A 24,212-nucleotide genomic window follows, 5' to 3' on the forward strand; every position below is an offset into this window, starting at 1 on the left:
GCCGTTCCCGTAGGCGGCACCCAAAGGCGACCTCTTTTTTGCTGGTGCTGGCTGAATCCCTGCAGTGAAAGAGGTCATTTAGGTTTTACCTACCCGCGTGTTCTCAAAGCGGTACGAGAAGGAAGAGGCAAAGATGTTCAGAGAAAAAAATCACTGCTGCTGTTGCAATTACCATCGTTGAGATATTTTGCCTTCAAATTGTTATTGTCCTCCTGTCTGGGTTATATTTAGGCTCTCTATTATATTTAGATCCTGTTAAAAGCAAATCCCCAGGCTAATGGCACAGAGTGCCAGCTTCCATCTGCAGATGCCAAGAAATATTATTTTACTGCTTTTAGCTTAGTAGCATCTTTCGTAATGAGATGCTGCTTTGAAGAGAGGAGCAAGCTGATCTTTGCTTAGCAGTAATTAGCAGTGAAACTACAGTGAACACCAGTTGATTTCAAGGGGCATGACCTAACGGGAAAAAATTTCAGCGGTTGATCGAAAGCCTGTCAAATTTGAGATGCTCGAGCTGAAAAGCGTTCCGCTAGCAAGCTTTTCTGAGGCTTCGGCAAAAAAGAGCCACATAAAAATCCTATGTGATCAGGATGTGAAATGCACAACGTCAGAACGGTTTTAGTGGATCAGACCAAAGTGTCACCAAATTACCCAGTGTCTCAACATCGATGCCGACACATCCACTGGCAGGCAGTGAAAATACATGAAATAAGACACGAGCGCTGTACTTTACACCTCCTCCCTCTATGTTCAGCTCATGGTTTGTTCATGATGAGCCGTGCGTTTTCCCTCCTAACGTGGTAAAAGAGAAGTGGAGGGCATTATGTTTTGTTTTTATGCTTCTGCAGCTTTTTGTACCGGCACGTTAAAGCTAAGATATATTATAGCAAGGTCCACTGCCCACTTATTAGTAACACGTTCAGGGTGATTATTCCTGTATGTGTATGTTTGCTAAGATGTTAGTGTTATTGCAGCCCAGATGATTGCATTTCATGAAGGACTGGCTTGCCTCGGCCCGGCACGAGACCTTAGGAAGTGCATGTAGCCTTTGTAGCTTATCAGAGTGAATCCAAGCGTTTTTGTTGAATAACTTCATGCCCAAATGAAAAATTACCATTTATTTTACTATTCTTTAACTTTTTAAGAACTCAACCTGCAGTTTGCTCAAGTAATCATCGCCCACAGGAGCAGCGATGCTTGACATCTTTAACGATTGATTATTTTTCTTGTCCGCTACTTCGAGTCCACAATATCTCTTATTTTTGTGGTCTGTAACAGGCTTTGAGGCATCTCACCATTGGAGGGGAAAGTAAAAAAAAAAAAAAAAAAAAAGGGTTAAACCTGTATTGCTCTAGGAAGTCATATGTGGATAATAATGTGCTACAAGTTAGTGTCTTGTGGCGCTTTGCGTTGAGTGCTGTAGCTGACCTTTGATTCAAACAAAAAACACGTCTCCTTTTCAGAATGCGTTTTATAGTACGTATATAAAGAGAGAGCTGTTTTTAATAGTAGCGTATGTTGCCATGAAGATTTTATTACCGTGAGTTTGGGGCTGACCGTGTTACTGAGTTTGCAAAGCCTGAAGTGAGTTATATAGCTCCTTGGAAATAAAGTGCCAATAAAAAATTTACGACGTGGCATGCTGTCGTGAATTTGGTTTATGCCGCTCGTGCGGATTTTTGGTCCTTGCATTGGTCCCTCTGAATTCTTCAGCGCACGTGTATGCACACGCATGCTTTACACCAGTTGAGCGATGTAACATTATTGTGAAAATTTAACCTCAGGGCAGGAATAATGCACTTGCTTTGGCGTACTGATCATGTTGGAAAGCCTTCTCTTGTGTTATTTTGCCTCTTTCATGCAGAAGCAGGTTTCAACCTGTTGAAAAATGTTGGTGAGGTTTTTATTTTTTCCCTCTCTCTGTAAAAAGTTAGTGATACTATATTGTGTTTTTAATGCTACTTAACATTATTAATGTACCCATGCAGTCCTGCAGCAGTAGTTGCAAACCGTTGGCCTTGGCTAGTTCTTCTCTCAGGATTGTCAGCCAAAGTATCAGTTGAAGTTCCCCAAGAGCAGGTCTGCCTCGCTATGAGCTCTAGCCAGATCTAAAGAGAGTATTAATTCCCTAGCTGCTTGCCAGAGCTCCTTCTGGAAGATATGGTGCCTAAAACTGCCTAATAAAAAAAAAAAAAAAAAAAAAAAAAAAAAAAAAACTAAGAAATACTAAGTAATACTAAGAAATGGCCCCACCTGGTGTTGCTTGTCACCATCTTCTTCAACTTCGTTGTTCCTGAACAGCTGAGCACGGGGAGATTTGCCAGTCTTCATTAAATAATTTTTGGGGAGGAGTAATGAGCTCAAGTGCTGTCACACGCAAACTCTGAAAATAGTTTGTGAGCTGAATGTACATTATGGTGCTCAGAATACGCGTGTTTATATGCTGAGCATGTATGCACGCAAGCGTAGGGTTTTGCTCAATCCAGAATGAGCAAATTTGACTCTTGTGTTAGGATTAGTCCATTTTCATTCTACCTATGGACAGATACCAGATGTCTGAGATGATCGTTTTTTTCCTCTTAACTTGCCAAAGTTAGGTATCGTTTTTGACGAGTGCACAACCAAGAAGTTCTTTCCGAAATATATATACTATGTAGGTACAATTCGTAGATGCAATATATTTTGGGTAGATAAAACTGCTCCTTCTAGAGTTTCTTCTGATTAAACTCTGTCTTTCCTACAGTACATTTTCAATGCTGTAAAAACATGCATGTCCCTGTTAGAATTCTAAAATTTGTACCATCATAGTTCATATAATTGTTTATTTTAGTATATAAAGCATATATCCTGGTATTTGATACAAATTGTTTCTTAAGCTCTAGTGTTAAAAATGTGCATGCTACATTTAGATAATTCCAACATGTGGTTCCATCTGCAGCCATGAGACTAGGGGTGTGTAAGGTACGGTGTGTAAGGTATGGTATGTAAGGTATAATAATATGTTGGTGTACTTTGTATTTTAGGGTTTGTTCTTCTTTCAGAGAGGAGAATTTTTATGAAGGAATGGTGATTTGAGACAATAGCATTCAATGAATATCAATTTAAATAAATATATCTGGTCTATTTCTGCATATCAAAGTTGGCAGAAACCTCATACTCACTTGAGATGCTCTACAAGCTTTCTAGAGTGTGGGCAGTCAAGGTGAGTCGGATCAGAGGTGCATCTAGCTTGTCTGGCAATAGTTAGGCATGGGTACTTAAGGAAAGCTATAAAAACATGGCAAGTATAGCAGGATGCCGTTTTACCTTCAAACAGCAAGTAGAGAGGGGCATTCCTGAGCCAAGAATTGTGTTTTTGTTCAAAATCCCTTGATGGACTTTTCTTACGTTACATTGTAATTGGCTTTCGAGCCCAACTATGATTATGGTACCCACAGTATCCTCAGCAGTAAGTTCCAGCTTTTCATTATATGTTGTTTGGAAAGGGCTTTAATTATTTTTTAAGTCTACTGCTAGATAATTCCATTGACTGCCTCTATAAATAATTGTTCCTTATGTCGCTGATGATTTAGTTGATCTTTCTAATGTTCACTTGCAGTTATCTCTTTCTAGGAGAAGATTCTAAGAGTCTGAAGATCTACCTTAGGTACTAGTTCATCAGTCTAATTAGGACTTCACAAACAGGAAATCTTTTCTGATCCTCATCCTAGTTTTTTTCTGAAGTTCCAGTCCAGGAAAGGTTGAAAGAATGTACTCAGCTTAAAGGAGCAAAATAAGGAACTGTTCACTTCTCGAATTTATACTTGTATTTATGTGCTTTGCTGGGTTTGAGGTTGTAAATTTTTTCTGTAAATCTTAAGAGATGCTTTTTCCTCCCTGTATGCCATAAATATGTTGTTGCATCCCAAAGAATGGTTTCAACTTTGGTAATCCTAAAAATTTAGCTGTAACCCTACCAATGTTCTGGCTGTTTTACTGGGAAGAAACATTCTCTAGGCGCACACACACACAAAAAAAAGAAGTCCATAGTACTTTCTGCCAGTCGACTTTGTTGAACCAGATTTTTGTCAACATATTGGACTTGACTTAGTACTCTCTAGATGTAATGAAACGTCTGTCTTCGAGCAGTGTGTGTGAGTGTGCTGGAATGTGTCTGTCGTCTTCTTGTCTCCATCCCTAGCCTGCAAAGGTCAGAATGTTCGAAACAGATTTTTTTTATTTGCTTTCAAGAGGGATGAATGGGAAATGAAATAAATGAGAGAATGACAAACATTTGGTTATGTTCTTGTCAGCGCCGAGTTTTTAGGCAGAAGAGTCTAAAAATAATGTGGGCGATAGCAGCACTGGAACTGATCACATAGTACAAAAGGTTCATGTGTCAGGAGGCAGAGTAAGATGTACTCAGACTTTTCTGCAGAAGTCACTTATTTTGTATTACTGCATACATTTAGTGTTCTCAGTTGTAGTGGGACCAAAAGGCATGTGGTTCTCTTCCACCATTTCATAAAAGACTTTGTTAGAAATATTCTTTTTAACAACTTTTTGAAAAATCACACTAGGTAGTAAAGTGTAAATAAAAGCAAAAATCAACTATACAGTTCTTGGTCTTTTGCTGGCAGCACTTCCCACACTGTAATTTTGAGGGCTCTGTGTGGGCACAGTTTTATTATGGACTACTTCATAATATCAGTTGTGGATTTTTAGAAATCCAATAGTGGTAATACTTTCACAATACTTATTTTTAAAAGAACATAACCATTTGGTTTGTGCTTTGCGTGTTTCATAATGTGCATGCAAGTCATCACCAACTTAATGTGTGAAGACAATTTTTGAAAATAATTTAGAGAGTAAATTTCTTTAAAAACTAAATATAATGGTGCAGCAAGAGGGACCCTCACAACCATACGCCCTGTTGCCTTTTTTCCCCCTTACTTGTCCCCTGTACTTTGTTTTGCAGCTGCTTTTGATACTACAAATAAGTCCTGCTAATTCTGTTGGAAGAGGGTCTTCCAACAGAATGAAATAATCTTAAAAAGATCAACAGAAGGACCTGGGAGTGCTGGTGGATGACAAGCTGACCATGAGCCAGCAAGGTGCCCTTGTGGCCAAGAAGGCCAATGGTCTCCTGGGGTGCATTGGGAAGAGTGTTGCCAGCAGGTGGAGGGAGGTGATCCTGCCCCTCTCCTCAGCCCTGGGGAGGCCTCATCTCGAGTCCTGTGTCCAGTTCTGGGCCCCCCAGTCCAAGAGAGACATGGAGCTACTGGAGAGAGTCCAGTGTAGGGCTACGAGGATGATCCAAGGGTTGGAGCACCTGCCCTATGAGGCACGGCTGCGAGAGCTGGGCCTCTTCAGCCTGGGGAAGAGCAGACTGAGGTGGGATCTGATCAATGTGTACAAGTACCTGAAGGGAGGGTGTCAAGGGGACAGGGACAAACTGTTTTCAGTTGTCCCGTGTGACAGGACAAGAGGCAATGGGCAGAAATGGAAGCACAGGAAGTTCTGGCTGACCGTGATGGGGAATTTCTTCCCTGTGAGAGTGACGGAGCACTGGCACAGGTTGCCCAGAGAGGCTGTGGAATCTTCTTCTCTGGAGACAGTCAAGGCCCGCCTGGATGCAACCCTGTCTACCATGCTGTAGGTGACCCTGCTTGAGCAGGGGTGTTTGGACTAGGTGATCTCCAGAGGTCTCTTCCAACCTTACTGATTCTGTGATTCTGTGAACACCCCCTCCGACATGCACACCTTGTTTATGTCTTGAGGGAAAAATAGCATTGTCGTGTTCTGCTTTGGTCATCTTGCTTACGCTTTATCTTTGAGTTGACCTTCTTTCTAGTTCTTCTCTGCTAGACATTCTGGTAGACATAGACAAAGATAATTGATTAACTTCCCAGAAATCCATCTAAAAATTCTGTTGGTTCCTCATAAAACACTTGAAAGCAATTAGGTTGTTGCTCTACTTAGCTGGCTGCCTATTAGGAGAATAAAGATTGCCTCAGTTTCCTTTTTTTTCTTTCTTTTTTTTTTTTTTTTTTTTTTTTAACCATCTGTTTGCATCAATCTGGTTTTTCTTATCTTCTGTGCACACTGTGAGCACATTGAGGAAACAGAAGCTTCGATATGTCCCAATATTTTAATGAGGAATAAAATCAGTCCTTGGATCCTTCTGGCCAGCTAATGGCAGTAGCTTTTGTAATACGTTGGGGTTATTTTTACTATTACAGTATTATTATTATTACTTTTATTACATTTTTATGACAATTGCCTGAAGTCCTGATCTGGTGGGATTATGCTGGATAGCTGCACAGTTGGAAACTCATCAGTGATTTGGATTCTCTCAGTCCGAATGTCAGTTTTAGCACAAAGCTTGTATAGCTTACCAAGGTGATTTCAAATCTCTCCTTTAGTAGATGGGTTTTTTTGAAGGCTGTGAAGGGGATCCTTTCTTGGAGCCCCCAGGAATACAATAAGCTATGCTCTTTGAGAGAGGCTAGATGGGTACAAAGTTGCTTTCATTAAATTTTCTCTTGGCACTTTGGCATGCAGTATTTCTTTTTAAAGCTTTCTCTTATTTTCTTTTGTGTCTTCGTCCTATTACCTTTATGAGATTCTGTTGCATCAGCTTGATTGAAAAGATGGGTGTGTGGTTTCCTCTGAGGCTTATTCTAGTACACAGGAATATTTTCCTGGAACGTGAGGCGCTTGAGGAGCAGCTGGGAAAGCGAGCGCAGATCAAGTAATTGTAAACTTAATAAAAACAAGTCGCTGCTATTGTGCCGTGTAGCGCACAGTGCAGATCAGACTGTTGTTCATATTGACTTTTGCTAAGGAAGGCATTTTAAATTTCTTGTGTGTTGATTCTGTAAAGTAATTGAGTCACATTCAATAGAGACTTGAGATCTGTCAGGGTGTCCTGTCATTCCTTGTTCACTGGAACACTATCTACTTTTCTGCTTTTTCTTAGGTATAGTTATGAAATTCCCAAGTGAAAGAATCAGGCGCTTACTCTGCCACATATTCAAAAATGCAGATCTCCCTCTCAGAATATAGAAACGCAAAATAATTCAGATTGGAGGGGATCTCGGGAGGTCTCTAATCCAGTATCCTGCTCAAAGCAGGGTCAGCTCTGAGATCAAACCAGGTTGCTTTATCCTTTCAGGCTTTGAAAGCCTCCAGTGATGGAGACTGCATGACCTCTCTGGGCAACTTGTTCCAGTGCTTGACTGTCCACATCATGAAAAGGTTTTTCCTTATATCTGGTTGGAAGCTGTCTGGTTTCAATCTATGGCATTGTCTTTTGTCCTCCTGTCATGCAATGCTGTGACGAGAACAGTCCCCTGCCAAAGCCACCTCTTCTCCAGGCTGAACCAGCCCAGCTCCCTCAGCCTCTCCTCACAGAGCAGGTGCTGCAACCCCTGACTGTCTTTGTGGCCCTCTACTGAACAAGTTCTAGTTAGATGATAAAAACTTCCCTTGATCTGTTGGCAGTGCTGCTGTCCATATAGCCCAGGATGTTGCTGGCCTCCTTTGCTGCCTGGGCACACTGCTGGCTAATGCTCAACTTGCTGTCTAGCAAGGTCCCCAAGGCCTTTTCAGTAGAGCTGCTCCCTTTTCAGCAGAGCTGCTCCCCAGCCAGGCAGTCTCCAGCTTGTACTGTTGCAAGGGGCTGCTCTATCCCAGGTGCGGGACTTTACATTTGTCCTTGCTAAATTGCATGAGGTTCCTGTTGGCTCATTCCTCCAGGCTGTCTAAGTCTTTTTGGATGGCAGCCCAGCCCTCAGGTGTATTGACTGGGTCCTCCCCAGTTTGGTCTGCAAACCTGATGACCGTGCACTTCAACATCTCTCCCTTCAGGTCACTGATAATGTTAAACAGGACAGGTCCCAGTATAGACTCCTGTGTTACTCCAAGCTTCCAGATGGAGTATGACTTACTGACCATTAACTACCCTCTGAGTCCAACTGTCTTTCCAGATTTTCAGCTATTTGTCCACCTGTCCAGACTGTAACATCTTAACTTGGATACAAGGATATTATTCTCTGATAATCTTAAATTTCCTTTTTGTTTTTATAAACTGCTCACTTTCTGATGCATCTTTTGGCCTTCCTGAATCATGATTTTAATGAGCACTTCCAAGAGGGGAGAAAGTTATGGAAAGAAGTAATCTAGTTAAAGATGTGTGGTTGGAAGATAGTAATGGTGGTTTCATAGGGTAACTGTTTCAACACTTTTAGCACTACAAAAAATGAAAAAGCTAGGAACACTAGAGGCTTCACATAATTACTGTTTTTGCACTGTTTAGCTTTCCTTTTGTAAGCTTTCTCTTCAGTCAAGCCCGCTAGATCTTGAAATGCTTTTTGTAAAATTATCCTTATTTATAGGAACATTAGAGAAGTTCTCCTTTAGGGAGATAATTCATTTCCCTTCCAAGGAGTTTTCTTGCCTTTGGCTGTTTCTGACTGTCCATCTAAGAGTACTGTCGTACATCACCGAAAAGAAATCAATTGCAAACTCTTTGGTAGGTTTGCCATAATGCACACTGGAACCTTCTTTCCTGAATGGGAGATTCTGCAGCGTATGGTTTATAGCCATCTAATGTTAGACAGTAATCTCATTTAGCGTTTTCCCAAAAGTGCAAATAGTGCATTAGGACAGCATAAAAAGCACAGCAGATCAATACAGAGCCAGTGCTCTCCTTGAACGGATTAATCCAAGAAAATGGACGTTGTCTGCTTCAAGGAACTAGCCCTGTGCATGTTGACCTCCCATCAGTACCGGGTTGGAGCGTCTGAAAGGACAGACAGTGGGCTGGGAGATGGTATTTTGAAAAATCGCTAGTGAAAAACCGTAGTATGGATACAAGTGCCTTTGAGGCAGGAAATGAAATGTCTTGTAGTGCTTCAATATTGATGGCCATGTAAAGTATCCATTGAAACATTCAGAGAAGGGGTAATGTGTGGACTTTGAATGGTCACTAATGGCATGGCTCAGGGAAAAAAAAGCAATCAAGAAAGCCCCTTAATGTGGGTTACCCCTTTGAAATGGCTTTAAACACATTTCCAGAATTTATGTACTACGTGCACAGAAGACCATTTCCTTCTCGCTTCACAATTTATAGAAGACATGCTCTAGGAAGGCCTTTAAAATCGCTTGTGAATAAAGGCACAGTTACGTTTATTGTGCGGGTTTTGTTAACTCACGGGTCTATTGTGTCGGATTATCAATCCAGACCAGAGTTTTAGTCACTTGAAATGAGCTCTGGTGTGGTTGGACCTAAATCATCAGAGCGATGAGTCGTAAGTCTGCAAAGAGCATATGCAGTGCTTCCTCTCGTGCTTCTGTCCCATCCTGGTAGAGCTACGGATCCTGCCGTAATCAGTCCGTGTACAGTGTTTGATGGCCATCCGTTTTGATGCCTAGCAGTCCTTTGAAATCCTTGCTGATAGCAGCACAGGGGGGATTAAGGGAAAATCCTCACCCGTCAGAGCCTGCCGAAGTTTGAACTTTCTGATCATAAAGTGGCAAGCACATGGGACTGCATTTAAATTCTGTTTTAGGCCCTTCACAGATGTACGGGAACGAATGAGAAGAGGAAAAGGGGCGTTTTATGTAGGTATATACTGTAAAATCAAGAAGACTTAACTTGCCTTTTTTGGTGCTACATCTTGCGTGATTGCCAAGAAGTGAATTCCCCTAAGGAACGGTATTGTGCTTCGCGTTTCACTTTCGTACTCTAGTAAAATATAGATCTGACTTGGCCCATCAGCAAAATAAGAAGGAACAGAGTATTCATCTGAGAATACTCTGGCTGATGAGTCTCATTCCTTTTATGGCCTTATTGAACTAAAAATAATGTGGGCTGGAAGGTGGGTTAAAACAGCTATTTTCAGGCTTTCCGTGTAGGATAAATGGGAAGGTGCGTTAAATATACATTTCACACGCATGAAACAAATGATTGTTTTCAAATTATATGAACTGTAAATTTAAGTCATGTGGGTTTTTTCTGTTTAAAAAAGGTATTTAATTTTTGGTATTAAAGGGTTTTAACTGTGATCTGGTTGTCTCCTATAGAAATGCATAGCTTAAAAAGGTATTTATAAAGTAAATATCCAGTTAGCTTACTGTTGCATTGTACATTTCATCCCTAAAACACTTTTCCAAGCTCTTTGCTTTTGAAATAGGAAAGTATTGCATTCCTGTTTTAATTCTGTGGCATCATCAGTGTGGATAATGCTTTATGGATAAATGCAACAACAACATTTTTCTTCAAAAGAAGGTAGATTTTACAAGCTAGACTAGAGAAGTTTCCATTCCTTTTGCTTCTGTTGAAAGCAGCAAGCATGTTGCATCAACCAAAGAGTTGGATAGAGTAATGAATCCTTACAGTAAGGAAAATAGAAGGGATTCCCAAATAAATTGCACATCTGGCATCAGGATTAGAACTGAGGTGCTGAGCAGGAGGAGGGAAGGAGCATGCACCAAAAAGAAACATTAGCATCAGTGCAGCAAAAGCAGTCTGCATAATCTGCTCGTGGCAGTATGTTTCTCATGTTCTCCAGGTCAGCCCAGTACGTGATCGTTCCCTCACTTTCCCTCTTGTGCAGGAGCAATATTTAATAAGTAGCAGGATGATGTGGTCGTAGGACTTTACAGTGGTGGAGCTTGATATGTCCTGTGGTGTCTAAACAGAGGTGAGATCAGACAGGCTTAGTTGTCGTCGGACTTCAGTGGAAGACGTCTGCTTGCCCGAAGCTGGCTGTTAATTTGCTCTGCCAGCGGAGCCAAGCGTTGGATGACCCCTCTAGTCTTAGCAGCTGGACTTCTACAGCTCACCTCCACACTTGTGGCTGAGTTTACCCAGATTTTAACACAAACAGCTCTAGAAGCAACTTTTCTTTATAACTTTAAAGTGTTTTCTTTCACTTCTGTTATTTAGTTTTCTTCTATTAAAAAAAACAAAAAACAAAAAACCTTTCCTGAAATCTTTTGAGAAGGGAACTAAAATGTTCTGTTTTCTTTCCCTAGGCGATATGAGTCTCATCCAGTCTGTGCTGATCTGCAGGGTAAAATCCTGCAGTGTTATCAGCAGCATGCTCAGGAGACCCTCAGCTGCTCTGCACTGGCGAGCCAATACCTGCACTGTGTCAATCATGCCAAACAGGTGGGTGTAGAAAAATTGCTACTGAAATATTAATGGAGTAAAAAAGGGAGGAAGAATATAGGATTATCCAATTAGTCCCTCTTACATGCTAGAGCAGTATCCCAATATGTATGTTCTCACAAGCTCTGTGGAGTCCACTTTCAATTTACTTAAATGATAGGGTTTCCATCTCTTCCCTTGGGAAACTGTTGTTTAGTGCAGTAGCTATCACTGTTGGCAGATGTTTCCTGGTATCTGCAATTTTAGCAGTAAGACAAGGGGATTAAACTAAGTGGTACTATTTGTCATAAATATGACCACTTCCAGTAACAAAAGCATGGATGTCTCGAGCTAGACTGCTAACCAATTGGAGATCTTGATTCCTTTTATGTTACGATCTCTGAGAATGTAATACTGCTATTCACCTGGTTTTGCCCTCCTGTCATCTCATTTGCTGGGGTATGTTTTTTTACTTCTGGTTATAAACTTGAATGCTCTGTTAGTGCAGCATAAGGGAAAAAGAAATGATAGCAATACGTATATGTTTCATTATAAGAACTTAAAATTTCTAAACGTGATTCCTTTTCACCTGTTTACGATAATTCAAACGTAGAGATGCGTATGTTGGCCTCAACTGTGCTCTTAAAAAAGCCGGGGGAGATACGAGCTTGTAGGCCGTGTACGTAGTGTACATAAAAAGTTTTCTGTTAAAGTCTATGAACTAATATTTGAATTATGTAAAAACACATGCCCTAATATCTTAGCAGAGACTCAGGCTTCCAGGTATTTCATAATGATAATCATATTCACTAGAGTTAATTCTGCCTGTAAGGAAAGGTAGAAGGAGTTTGACTGCAATCATTCGCCGTGACTTTTCTTGCTATGGTGCTGGCTCAGTCTTGCCCTGATATTACTGAAGATGCAACTGGAATCGATACCGCTTGCGGTGCCCTGCTAGGTAGATTGTGGTGGGAGACAACAGTTAATCTGCTGGGCTGCTATTGTAATTTGTTGTTTAGGTGGTCAGCATGCTCCTTTTCGAACAGGCATCCTGGCCAGCCGGGGGGGCGGCGCTGGAGGACGAGCTCCGCTGCGCTGCGCTGGCTGTCCGAATGCGCGGCGGTGCGGGACAAGGACGGTCTTGTACGGCTCTCGAGGCAGCTCTGAAATCCCTTTGTAGTATTAAATTATTGAATTATTGGTATTCATTAGAGAAGAGCTTCGTTTCAGAGGAGCCAGGTGACAAAACGGAAGGGCCAGTAAGGTCACTTCAGCCGTTTCAAAATTACATCCTTCTGTCTATCCTTTGGTTTGTCCTGCCCACTTGTTAATGTGATAAGCTCGTGTGCTCCTGCACATCCTTCCTATACGAAGCTATGGATAGTTTAATAATTTTGGAAAGGTGCTCTGCTCAGACACCAAAGGGTGACAAGTGCAGTAAGCTTTGCCCAGCTGCCTTCTTTGGGCACAGAAGCTGCTATTGCTCAGTTCTCTCAGCAGCACTCTCCAGCCAGCAGGTCTGTCTCCCTGTTTATAATCCCATATTATTTTAAAAAACAATTACAAAATTTATATTAATTACTTACACATGTTTAAGATATGACTTAAGTTGGTATCTAATATACATGTCTTCAGAGAAGGAGGGTGAATTAATTCATGTTTAGAAGATACAGGAAAATAAAATTGCATAAATATGAGCAAGAGGTTTTTGAACCTTTGTAGATACCTTATTTGTTGAAGATCTTCAACTAAGCCTGTCAGGCAGTTAAAAGTGTTGCCTAAATGCTTCTTACTCTCTTTCACACATGTTTCCAGATGAGAATTCAGAGAGGTTTCTCTTATGATAACAGAGAAGGAGAAGCCTTTTATGATGGAAATATTTGCAAGCAGGAATGATTGTTTTTCATAATGAACATCAGTCTCTAGAGCTCATCCTTCATGTGTTGCAGCTGGAGTTGTAATTATTTTTACTTGCTGATTGCCCAGAAGTCCAGACCAACAGTTACTTTGAAATAATTGTTCAGCCCTGTTACAAAATACAGCAAAATTACCAAATGTGTGTGCTCAGTTAGAAGACAGAGGAGTGGGATAAGTAGCAAATTCAGAAATGAAAAAGTTAACTGACACTGGCTACAAGAAACAAACAGAGAAGAAAATTTGCTAGAGGGAATAGACCAAGATATTGAAAACCAAATAAGTTAACTAATCCGATTTCCTGGCGGTGAGTCTGGCCACTTGTGCTCAGGCTGAGCACACTCTGTGCTTTTCATAAATTGAATTTATTGACTCCTCTTTTTTCCTATCTTGCTTATAATTATCTCACCCTCTCTTCTGTGCGCTCCTTATTTCTCATCCTGTCTGTAATCTCATGTCTCTATCTGTCCTTTTCTCCCCTTGTTAGAAAGGCCCAGAGAACTGTTAATTCAGAAGAGTTTGACACATTGTTGTATCTTCACCTTAAATCTTTTTCCCAAAGTCATAAAGGAGCTAGCAAGATAAATGAAAATGTATTATTAATGTTTGTATTGTATTCTAATAGAAGTGGAGACTAAAACTGCTTAATGGAGCCATTAATGGGAAGATGCTGTGGTTGTCTGTACCAAGTATTTCAGCGTTCCCGCTGCTGAAGGAACTCGAGCCAGAAAAGTCACCGTGCTAGTATGGACCGTCCACCGGCATTTTTATCACTTAGTCCGCTGTCAGCTAATGTAGGAAATGTGGTGCAAAAATACCCACATCTTTTCTGGGATACAGAAACAATGCTGCTCCCAGGGAGTCGTAATTCCTGTACGGAAAAACAGCTGCAGTATGTCTTAATAGAGGCAGTGTAGTACAGTTTCCTATTAGACCGTTGTATTTATTAAGGATGCAGGATTCTGCAGGCTGCTTAGGTTGAAAATACTTCAGAAAATGATACTAAGAGGTGCTGGTGCCTGAAGGGCTGGTTAGAAAATGTTATCCTTCAGCTTCTTCAGCCTCATTTTAACCATTATTTTAATTTGTGGGATAGAGCGGTCCTTAGTCATGCATCCTAGTCAGAATGAAGCATAGGTGGAAACGCTGTAACTGAAATGCAATAAAAAAACCTTGTCTTTTACGACCACCATTTAAGACTACCGGGATAGAAGGAAGTGTATTATGGGAGGCTAGGACGGTGTTCCTTTCATGCCTACGCTGCTGTCTTGAAAAAAAACATGAGGAAAACCCGTTAGATACCTGAAATGAATATATAGTTGATGTTAAATTACAAAAGTCGGTCAAGAAACATAAAAGAAACTGGAAATACAGACAGGAATAAAGAAAGCCCTGAAACACACCTATCTGTGTGGAGATGAAGTTTTGTGGGCAGAAATCTGCACATGATGAACAAATGCCTGTAGTTTCTTCCCTTACAGTATTAAATAAAAGTAACATAGAGGTTTTTCTCAGATCTTTTGGGAATTTCCTGTGTTAATTTATGCAGTGTTAAATTTAAAGTAAAGTTAATATTCAGCCCAGCAGTAGCTTCAAGCAAGTTTCTGTAATACCGCTGCAAAGCAGTCTTCCAGTTAAAATAGCCTTCATCAGTTTTATAGAAATCTCTAAGGGGATGCTGTCAAAACTGAGATTGGAGATTTTGTTAACTAATACAAGTTTCACTTATCTTTGTTTATAATAGCACCTAGGGAACATAAAACTGACTCTTCTTATTTGTCAGCGTGTACTTCCGTAACATAGCTTCTGAGCAGTGCTTGCGACCACAAGGACGTTCACCCTCCGTTCAGACGCACGCCGTCCTGTTCTGTGGTGCATACCCTAATCTTTCTTGAAGAAACACGGCTGGATCGAGTTGACAGGTTCATCAGATTATTTTTAGGAACACTGTAAGAATGTGCTTAAAGAAGTACATGGCAACAGGCTTCCCATTCCCTTTCATTTTCCTGAGCCCTACTTTTCTTAACTTTGACAGTGCAGCCCACAAGCACAAGGAAATGTGCCCTGTCTGACCAGACATTGCTCAAGTATTTGGATCAACTGTTTGTAGTTCTCTAATCAGGTTTTAAGGTTTACATTTGGGCTCAGTCCTGAAAATTGCCAAATACCTTCCCACCATTTTTTTCCAAAGAGATGCGGAACTGCTCTTACTGTCTTCCCATTTTTTGGATTTTGGTGGTAAGAATCAATAGGTTTTCATGATTAATTTGCTAGTCCTTCAGTGAACATACGTGGCCTTCAGCAAGCTTTTACTGTCTAGCCTGCTAGTGTCATAATAGATCTCACTTATTCTTATTGATCTGAGTATGTGGTGTCATACATGTACATGTTTCTACAGACCTCTTGTTTCTAGATGATGGCAACAGGAAGTTCTTAGTAGACCCCAACACACTGTCCTTCCTGGTCTGCATTTTTGTAGTGAAGGCCAGTACTTCTCTGAATAGAATCAAGGCCTTGATGGCAGGGCTCTCTCAGCGTAGGGCTGCAAAGATGATCAGAGGGCTGGAGCAGCTGCCCTACAAAGAATGGCTGCAAGATCTGGGCCTCTTTAGCCTGGGGAAGAGAAGACTGAGGGGGGATCCTGTTCAGCTTTTTCATCAATGACCTGGATGAGGGGGCAGAGTGCCTCCTCAGCAAGTTTGCTGATGATACCAAGCTGGGAGGAGTGGCTGACACCCCTGAGGGTTGTGCTGCACTTCAGAGAGACCTGGCCAGGCTGGAGAGCTGGGCAGAGAGGAACCTCCTGAGGTTCAACAAGAGCAAGTGCAGAGTCCTGCACCTAGGGAGAAATAACCCTAGGCACCAGGACAAGCTGGGGGCTGACCTACTGGAGAGCAGCTCTGCAGAGAAGGACCTGGGAGTGTTGGTGGATGACAGGTTGAGCGTAAGCCAGCAATGTGCCCTTGTGGCTGAGAAAGCCAATGGTCTCCTGGGGTGCATTGGGAAGAGTGTTGCCAGCAGGTGGAGGGAGGTGATCCTGCCCCTCTCCTTAGCCCTGGGGAGGCCTCATCTCAAGTATTGTGTCCAGTTCTGGGTTTCCCAGGACAAGAGAGACATGGAGGTAGTGGAGAGAGTCCAGCGTAGGGCTACGAAGATGCTCACAGGGCTGGAGCACCTGCCCTATGAGGAACGGCTGCAAGAGCTGGGCCTCTTCAGCCTTGGGAAGAGCAGACTGAGGGGGGATCTTATCAATGTGTACAAGTACCTGAAGGGAGGGTGTCAAGGGACGGGGCCAAACTGTTTTCAGCTGTCCCATGTGACAGGACAAGAGGCAATGGGCAGAAATGGAAGCACAGGAAGTTCTGCCTGAGCGTGATGGGGAATTTCTTCCCCGTGAGAGTGACGGAGCACTGGAGCAGGTGCACAGAGAGGTTGTGGAGTCTCCTTCTCTGGAGATCTTCAAGGCCCGCCTGGAAGCAACCCTGTCTACCATGCTGTAGGTGACCCTGCTTGAGCAGGGGTGTTGGACTAGCTGATCTCCAGAGGTCCCTTCCAACCTTACTGATTCTATGATTCTGTGACGTGGCAGCAGGAAGCATTCTTGGAATACGTGACGGATCTATACTTTTAGCTCTTGGTGACCTGGCTCTGCCCAGAAAGTGATTAATGAAGCACAAGATCAGTGCAACATAATCAGACTACTGGGATTTTGGTTTTGACTCAGAACACAGGAAGGAGGTATGTATGGGAGGTATTTAGTGTGATGTGACTTCAGGATATATTTCCTAGAGTATGTAATAGCTGGTAGTGGGATTTATCTTATTGTGAGGTCAGATGCTGTAATTTCTGTTAGCCGTAGCGTGACTATGAGCCATGATAGCGTTAGGAAGGATAAGAAAGAATTGTTCCTGCAGCTCTTCAGCCCTCCAAGTGTCTGGCCTGCTGAGGTGCAGTGTTCAGATAACCTCATTCTGCCTCGGTGAGTTATCTATGTGATGACATGAATTTTGACAATGTTTCTCGTACTACGTTTTAACTTAAGTATTACTAATACTAGGATGGAAATGTTACTGAACTTCAGAGAGTCTCTAGAGTAACTTTGAACTACTGAAGTAAGTGTTTCTGCCTCTCTCCCCTCCCCTCCTTTCTTAGCAGAGCATGCTTGGGAGAGGAGGATAAAGGCATTGTCCAAATCAAGCACAAGACCATCAACTCTGATTTCAGCAGAAGACCATTTTTTCCCACAAACAATATGACAGCCCATTTACAGGGCACACCAATAAAGAGAAGAACTGGAAGAACCATTTCAAGAGCAGCAGCCATCACAGCCCAATCAGTGTGACCATTTGAAAAGCCAAGACCTGTATCTTATTACATCAGGAATCATACATCTGAAGACACTGTTCAGTCTTAGTAAAATCCACTTATTGGTGATTGAAGGAAGGAAAAGAAAAGAACCTTTCACTGACCTTAGAGCGGAGAAATATCCTTCAAATGCTGCTATTCATTGTAGAATCTCCTCAACAACTTCTTGTCGTTGCTGTCAAAGGCACGGGTATGTAACACTTGGTGTGCCAGGACATGGCAATACTTTGTGAGCGAGTCAGCAGCTGCTCCACACTGTACAGCCTGTGTTCGTTGCACTTACTAAAGCTTTCCTTTTAATGTGTAATAAAGTAAATTTTGCTTTAACTTATTTCACAAATTATGTGTAACTTAACGAAGTCTCTCTTCAGGCCTTCTGCTGGAATGGTGTTAACGCTCCAACACTTAAGATGTAACATGGCCTTTATTTACTTGAAATAATTTGATTGTGCTCCTCACTCCTATCGAGTACTGACGAATATGCCTCACTGTACCAACAATAAATATATTTTGTGAACAAGATTGCTATTTCAGTCTGATGTCTGTCTTTCCACTTCCAGGCAGACGATATTCCACCTGTTGTTTTTCCAGCAGAAGTTAATGCTGAAACTTTAAAGTGTAGACTTTTACACATAACCAGACTTGGTTTCAGGAACAGTACTTGCCTGTAACTGCTTCATCAGAACATCAGAGCCAATGGTAGTCATGTTTGTTGTTTGCATCTTGTAGGTGAGAAATGGTGGCTTATTTTCTAGCCTGCTGTAACTTACCAAGTCCTTATGAAAACCAGGGATGGGGTTTTCCAATAAATGCTGCAGCTCCAAATGAAGGAAGCAATGCCTTGCTTAAAAAAAAAAAAACAAACCCAAACCAATTCAGGTATGTGTTTAGTTTAGAGGGAAGATAAAGGTAGTTTGCCAGCTCTGAAAGGAAAATGATGATTTCAGTGGCCATTGTGGCCACCGGAAGAGAGACCTCCCTTGATAGCCTGTGATTCATGCACCACCAGTTTCCTTTTTTGGGAAGTACTTGGAAATTAATGGTCATACTGTGCCCAAAATATCAAACCATTTTCATACAAGAAACATCTGGATTTAAACCTCCAAAGCCCTATGCCATTAATATGCTTGTTGGTTTTACTTAATTGTTTTTGTTCAGATAATGACTGCGGCATTCGTCTTACCAAGCAATCTCAGAAAAGTTTCTTACGTGGTAAGAAGTAAAGCCAAATGAGCAATGTGTCTAGAGCCTTCTGCTATTTGTTTACCTGTTCTGTTTCTGTAATTGGCTACACTTGCAACTGTACAGTAGGATACAGTTCAAGTGCACCTGTGGATCTCATTTGTATTCAAAATGATGCCTGTGACTCTGCTATCCTAATTATCAAGATGTTTTGCTAGTACTGTTTAATTAAAGAGGGTTCTTATGCTACAAAAAGAACATATGAACGAGCTGTAATATCGTTAGGAAAGGAAAATCCTGGCATCCAATGTTAGATGCCAGGTAACTGCTTGAGAGAAATAATAGGAACGTAAGTGACATGTTTACATGGTGCCTTGGTGTAGTGTTTACAAATCAGCTAACTCACAAATTCTCCTTTATAATGTTCTCTTTTGTAACAGAGAGCCAAGAAGTTGGCAGATCCATCCTTGCCAGACTTAGAATTGGCAGCAAAATGCAGCATAGAGAAAAGAAAGCATACGGTCAGATGATTCTGTACAATCAGGAGAAGAGTTGTGTCGGGATGGAAGGTCTTTATTATTGCCAAATGTTTATTGGTTTCCCATCCTGACAGCCTTGAGCAATGGGAGTTGGTCTTACTTGTTTTGTTCCAGCTGTGTTCGGGGCTTCATTTGAGATGTTGTATTCTTTGAACATCTTCTGTATCACTGGTAGCGACATCCCTAGCATGTGTTGCTTGAGCTTGGAGGAGTCTTGACTGCAGCAAACAGGACCACAGATGATAAAATGGTGGGCAGCTTTTCCTATTAAAGTAGAACAGCAGCTCTGAATGTTTCTGGAGTGAGCTTCAGTTTGCCGCTCTTCTGCCTATGTCGTCCCGCTTCTGCCTATGCCACCCCTCTTTCTGCATGCTTTTGTCCCTTCTTCAGTCTTTGACTTCTCCCTCCTCCCTTTTCCCTCTTTGCTGGTAAGGAGGTCAAGCAGGGCCCACGTCTTTTGAAAACGGAGTTGAGAGGTGATGACAGAAGTTTCTCCTCAAGGAAGCAGTATGTCTGCTTAGGGTAGAAACACATTCTGCCTTGTTTTTGAAACTGGACTAGTGAAGCAAAAAAACACAAAGCTTGTAGGATCCGAAGAAGCACAAGGAGAATGAGTATGGCTGCAGCTTACTGCTTATGGCACAAGGGGGAAGACTGTTGGGCCTAGTCTGTCTTCTGGCCAATGTTCTTACTTCTATCCTATGCAAAATGCTACAGTATCAAGACAAGATCCAAGTCTTCTTTCTCCACAAAAGTAATCTACCTGCTGGATACCTAAGGAATTGCTCTTCAGGTCTGTATTTTTTTACCCCTGCTTTATATTATATCAAAGCCAGTTGTAGGTATGCCATCACAGTGCAATGTGTACAGCCAAGACTTAACTTGTAGCTATATTTGAAGACTAAAAATCTTGAAAGTTTCCCAGTTTTCTAGTTTTTTAGAATGGTGAAACTGTGGGGAGGTTTCCCTTCTTCTCCGAAATAACCGGTTTCCCTGAAATTGCATGCTGTGAAACTGAGGAATTCAAGCTCTACAGGTTCTGATCTCAGAATGGACCCATGCAAGAAAGTAACTTTAGATGTTCTTGTTGGTCATTCATGAGCTCTGATCTAACCAAAGGGCAATTTTTACATAAGGTTTTAAATGAAAAAGCAATATTGTGACAGCTAAATCAAAACTTTTTGATTGTTCTTTGCTCAGTCTCTGTGGAACAATTCACAAATCTTTTATTAGTATCGAAATAAGCACAGCTATCCTGCTCTGTTTAATTTAGCAGTGTGAGACTTTCTCATACTGAACTTCCTTTCCTCAGGAGTCGTGTGTCTGAGACAGATCACGTAACCTTTCAGAGTTTTTTTTTCTTTTTTATTTAACCTATTAAGATATCCCTGCATTATAATTTTAAACAGAGATTTGGAATTAGCTATAATATGCAAATGATTATGGGGTGGGTTAAATTATGCAGCTCAGATAGCCATTGCTTTGTTGTTGTTCATATATTCTGGGCTCTTCTAGAGGGAGTTTGAAGAGGGGAGTGGAAATCCCTCTGTCTAATGGAGCTAAGTGTCATCTCTCAAACCAAAGTCTCCTACCAAAGAAGAGGCCCTTTAGGAATCAGGAATACCAATCCTTTCCTGCTTGTATTGCTAGACTACATACGTTCCTGTGCGTTAACTTTGAAAATCTACCTTACCTAGCTGGTGTCTTTTCTGTCAGGTCTGTAAAGCAGACAGTTCCTTGCTTTGAGAGCCAAAGCTGAAGCCCCATGTGCTTGTACCACTGTCAGTCTGGGGCGCTCAAGGAAACTTTTCCACTGTGAAGTTTGCTAGCTGGCCAAAACAAGCCTCACGCAGGCATTTTGGTTATTTCCTCTACCTTTTGATTCAGTCTATATAATATATAAGTGCTTTGTACATTGTTTGAATTCCAGTAGGATGGAGAAGCTTTCCCATTCCCTAATAACAGAAATACTAGTCAATATTCTTCTCTGCAGACTGTTGCAAGGTCTTCCCTCCAGCTAAGAAGGAGACTGAATGCTGGTCAGGTTTGTGCAAAGCAAACCTATTATTTCTAGTGTTTTGTTTCTATGCATCATTCTGTTCTGGTAGCACCTAGAGACCCCTAACCAAAATCAGCCTTTCATCACAGCAGGTATCATCGAGAGAGAGAGCGAGGCAGGTCTTGCTTTCCAAATAGGAGAGAGAGATAAAGCAGAGGGTGGCTGAGGCATCTGCCTAATGTACAGAATCTCGTTTGCAGGATCAAGAAATCGTCAGACATTTTGTCCTGAGCTGATTGATACTTTGTTAGAGCTCACCTGCAGAAAGTCTTACGTGCTCTGTCATCTGTCACCTGTGCCCTGCCCATAATAAATCCTTTCTGGTCAAGAAGTGGATGTTGCATTTTAAAAACAGATACGTATTTAAATTTGGGTGCCCTCTTGCCTGAGGGCAAATGACTGCAGAAGTGGATTTTGTGAATTTTGCCTTGAACAGACACTGGAAGACACAGGAGATAGGGGATGGTGGAGGGAGAGAACAAGAGAGGCCATGTGCAGCTGGGCATTTCCCTACAGCCCTGAGAGCGCTCTCCATGTCCAGGCTCTAGCATCTCTTCATATGATCAGTATTAAAGAAACCATTTGTGTTTAAGGATGATGAGTCTTCCTCAAACAGCTGGGGGCTGCTTTCAGGCAGCTTAATAGAGGATAAGAGCCCACCATCATGTTTAAGTTCAGCAGAGCAGTGAGTGACTACCAGATTTCTCCTGTTGATGGCTTAAGGCAAGATTCAAGTTAAGGACTGGAAAATGAAGAGAGTGTAAACTTGTGGACATGAGATAAGTTGACATTATGTTCATGTTGTATTTTGCTGAGTGAACACCCTGCTGCTTTTAACTCTACATTGGAAAGGAACATCTGTCATCTCAAGTCACCTTCCTGTTTGCTCCCAGGTACTGCCTTATCAAAAAGGGCCTTGAGGCAACTGCATCTCTTTAATTTGATCATCATGGCGGTGATGATTCCATAGCACTGTGCTGAGGATATTCTCACCAGAAGAAGCACCCTTTCTTAAGCTGCTGGTCACTCAGCTACAAAAGCAGGCCTATACTAGCTAAGGAGCTTGGTCAGCTTCTGCACATCTCTGAGGAAGAGGTAGATCTCCTGGACACGGCACAAAGAGGACCATGGTCTTCAAGCCATTGTGAAAGAGCCAGGCAGGTTCCCAGAGAGCATGGAGCACAGAGCCAGAACTCCCGTGAGAATGTCAGCTCAGTGAACAAAGATGCTTGGTAATTAGAGAGGTAATTAGTTTGGTAATTACTAAGGTAATTAGCTTGATTCTCTCTCAAGCCAGTAACTGCTGTGAAGAGAACACTGGGCCATTGTGCTGGAAGGAGCACCTTGAACTGCAGTGAGCATCCCCCCCCCCCCCCCCCCCCGGCTGCTTTAACCCTTCTGTGTCAGAAGCTCCTAAGGGACAGTTTGGAGGAAAAATAATCCCCAAAGGTCTGCTTTTCAGAGTTCTCATGTCTGAAAACTTTTGAGCCACCTCCCAGTCAATGCAGAAAGTGCGTCTGGCGTAGTCCTCCGCTTGCTTTGGTGGTAATGGTGCTTCCCAGGCAAATTGCCAAATGAGTCTTCACGGAGAGGAGCTAAGGCAGCAGACAGCCCTGGAGCTGCATCGCATTTGTTACAAAGGCTTTACATACATGGATCCCCATGGCGTTGCTGCTCTTTAGAAATAAAGGTTGTTTCAAAGGAAACATAGGTGAGTTTTGGCAAAGGAGGTTTGGGTTTGTTGTTGCTCCTGTTGTACAGTTGCACTGAGGTTCAAGCTAGGTAGAGAGGAGATTCCGTAATTTTCCATGGTACTTAGCTTTGGTCCTCAGCATATGTGGTATTAGATCCTGCACATCCTTTCACCTGTGGGCTGCCTTGCTGCTTTAGTGGAGGCATTGTGCTGGATTGGGGGGTAAGTCAGCAGCCGGAGATGAATATTTTCTCTTCAGTCGTCATATGAAACCTCAGTTATTTTCTGATCACCCTACACAGGAAAATCATCCCTCCTTCCTTTGCAACTCTTGAGGGCGGATGGGGGTAGAGCAGCTGTCCCTGTTACTCCAAAGTGGTGGTGACTGCACAGATCAAACTGCAAGTGTTCATTTGGAAGATGGGGTTGGGACTGTACGAGACAGATCAAATTCCCAGATAAACTGCAAATTAAGCAGACTCTACTTTGTGTTATCTGTTGCTTGTATAAAAATAGAAGGACTGGAAGGAGACTTAGTAAATATTTGAGTTCACTGTGCTATTCCGTAGAACCTGATATCAAGGAATCGATCACACATTCCTTAAACCAAGTTGTCTTCCCTCTGGAAAGTTGTTCCAGAACTTCTTCCTGTCATGTGTAGAAGTCTAGTCTTTCCCCAAAATGTGTTCAGTGCTTTGATTAAATAAACACAGCTTTGTACACTTACTAGACAAATGAACTGGCGTAGCATGAAGGACTCGTTTTCCGTAACCGACACCTCCTGGCCTTTCCGCACGCTCTGTAGTTTTCAAGGACTGCTCCCAGTTCAGCCGCTCATGGAGCATCTCTCTTATGAGGAACGGCTGCGAGAGCTGGGCCTGTTTAGCTGGAGGAGAGACGACTGAGGAGGGATCCTACCATTGTCAACAAATACCTTAAGGGAGGGTGTCAAGAGGATGGGGCTGGACTCTTTTCAGTAGAGCCCAGTGACAGGACAAGAAGCAACGGGCACAAACTGAAACAGAAAGTTCTACCTGAATATGAGGGAAAACTTCTTTCCTGTGAGAGTGACGGAGCACTGGAGCGGGTTGTGCAGAGAGGTTGTGGAGTCTCCTTCTCTGGAGATCTTCAAGGCCCGCCTGGATGCAACCCTGTCTAACATGCTCTAGGTGACCCTGCTTGAGCAGGGAGTTTGGAATAGCTGATCTCCAGAGATTCCTTCCAACCTCAACCATTCTGTGATTGCAGCTCCTTGCTGTGGACATCTTGGCTTGTGCTGGCCTCTTCTGTTACCTAGACCTGGTGTGTCCCAGCCTAGCAGTC

At 42.2% G+C, this 24,212-nt stretch overlaps 1 protein-coding gene across 2 annotated transcripts in view; it reads left to right on the top strand.

Annotated features, from left to right (window-relative positions):
* CHCHD3 (coiled-coil-helix-coiled-coil-helix domain containing 3) overlaps positions 1 to 17,938 on the top strand; it is a 150,577-nt gene extending 132,639 nt beyond the window's left edge. Inside the window, exons 7-8 of one of the 2 annotated variants that reach the window (XM_062580340.1) lie at positions 11,023 to 11,158; positions 17,204 to 17,938. In XM_062580340.1, coding sequence (XP_062436324.1) covers positions 11,023 to 11,158; positions 17,204 to 17,230 — 163 coding nt within the window. In that variant the 3' untranslated portion in view covers positions 17,231 to 17,938. The remainder of the gene's footprint in view (positions 1 to 11,022; positions 11,159 to 17,203) is intronic. The other variant, XM_062580348.1, reaches the window with a different exon arrangement.
* Positions 17,939 to 24,212: the final 6,274 nt, after the last annotated feature.

The sequence above is a fragment of the Rhea pennata genome, chromosome 1 (genome assembly GCF_028389875.1).
Source record: "Rhea pennata isolate bPtePen1 chromosome 1, bPtePen1.pri, whole genome shotgun sequence".
NCBI lineage: Eukaryota > Metazoa > Chordata > Aves > Rheiformes > Rheidae > Rhea > Rhea pennata.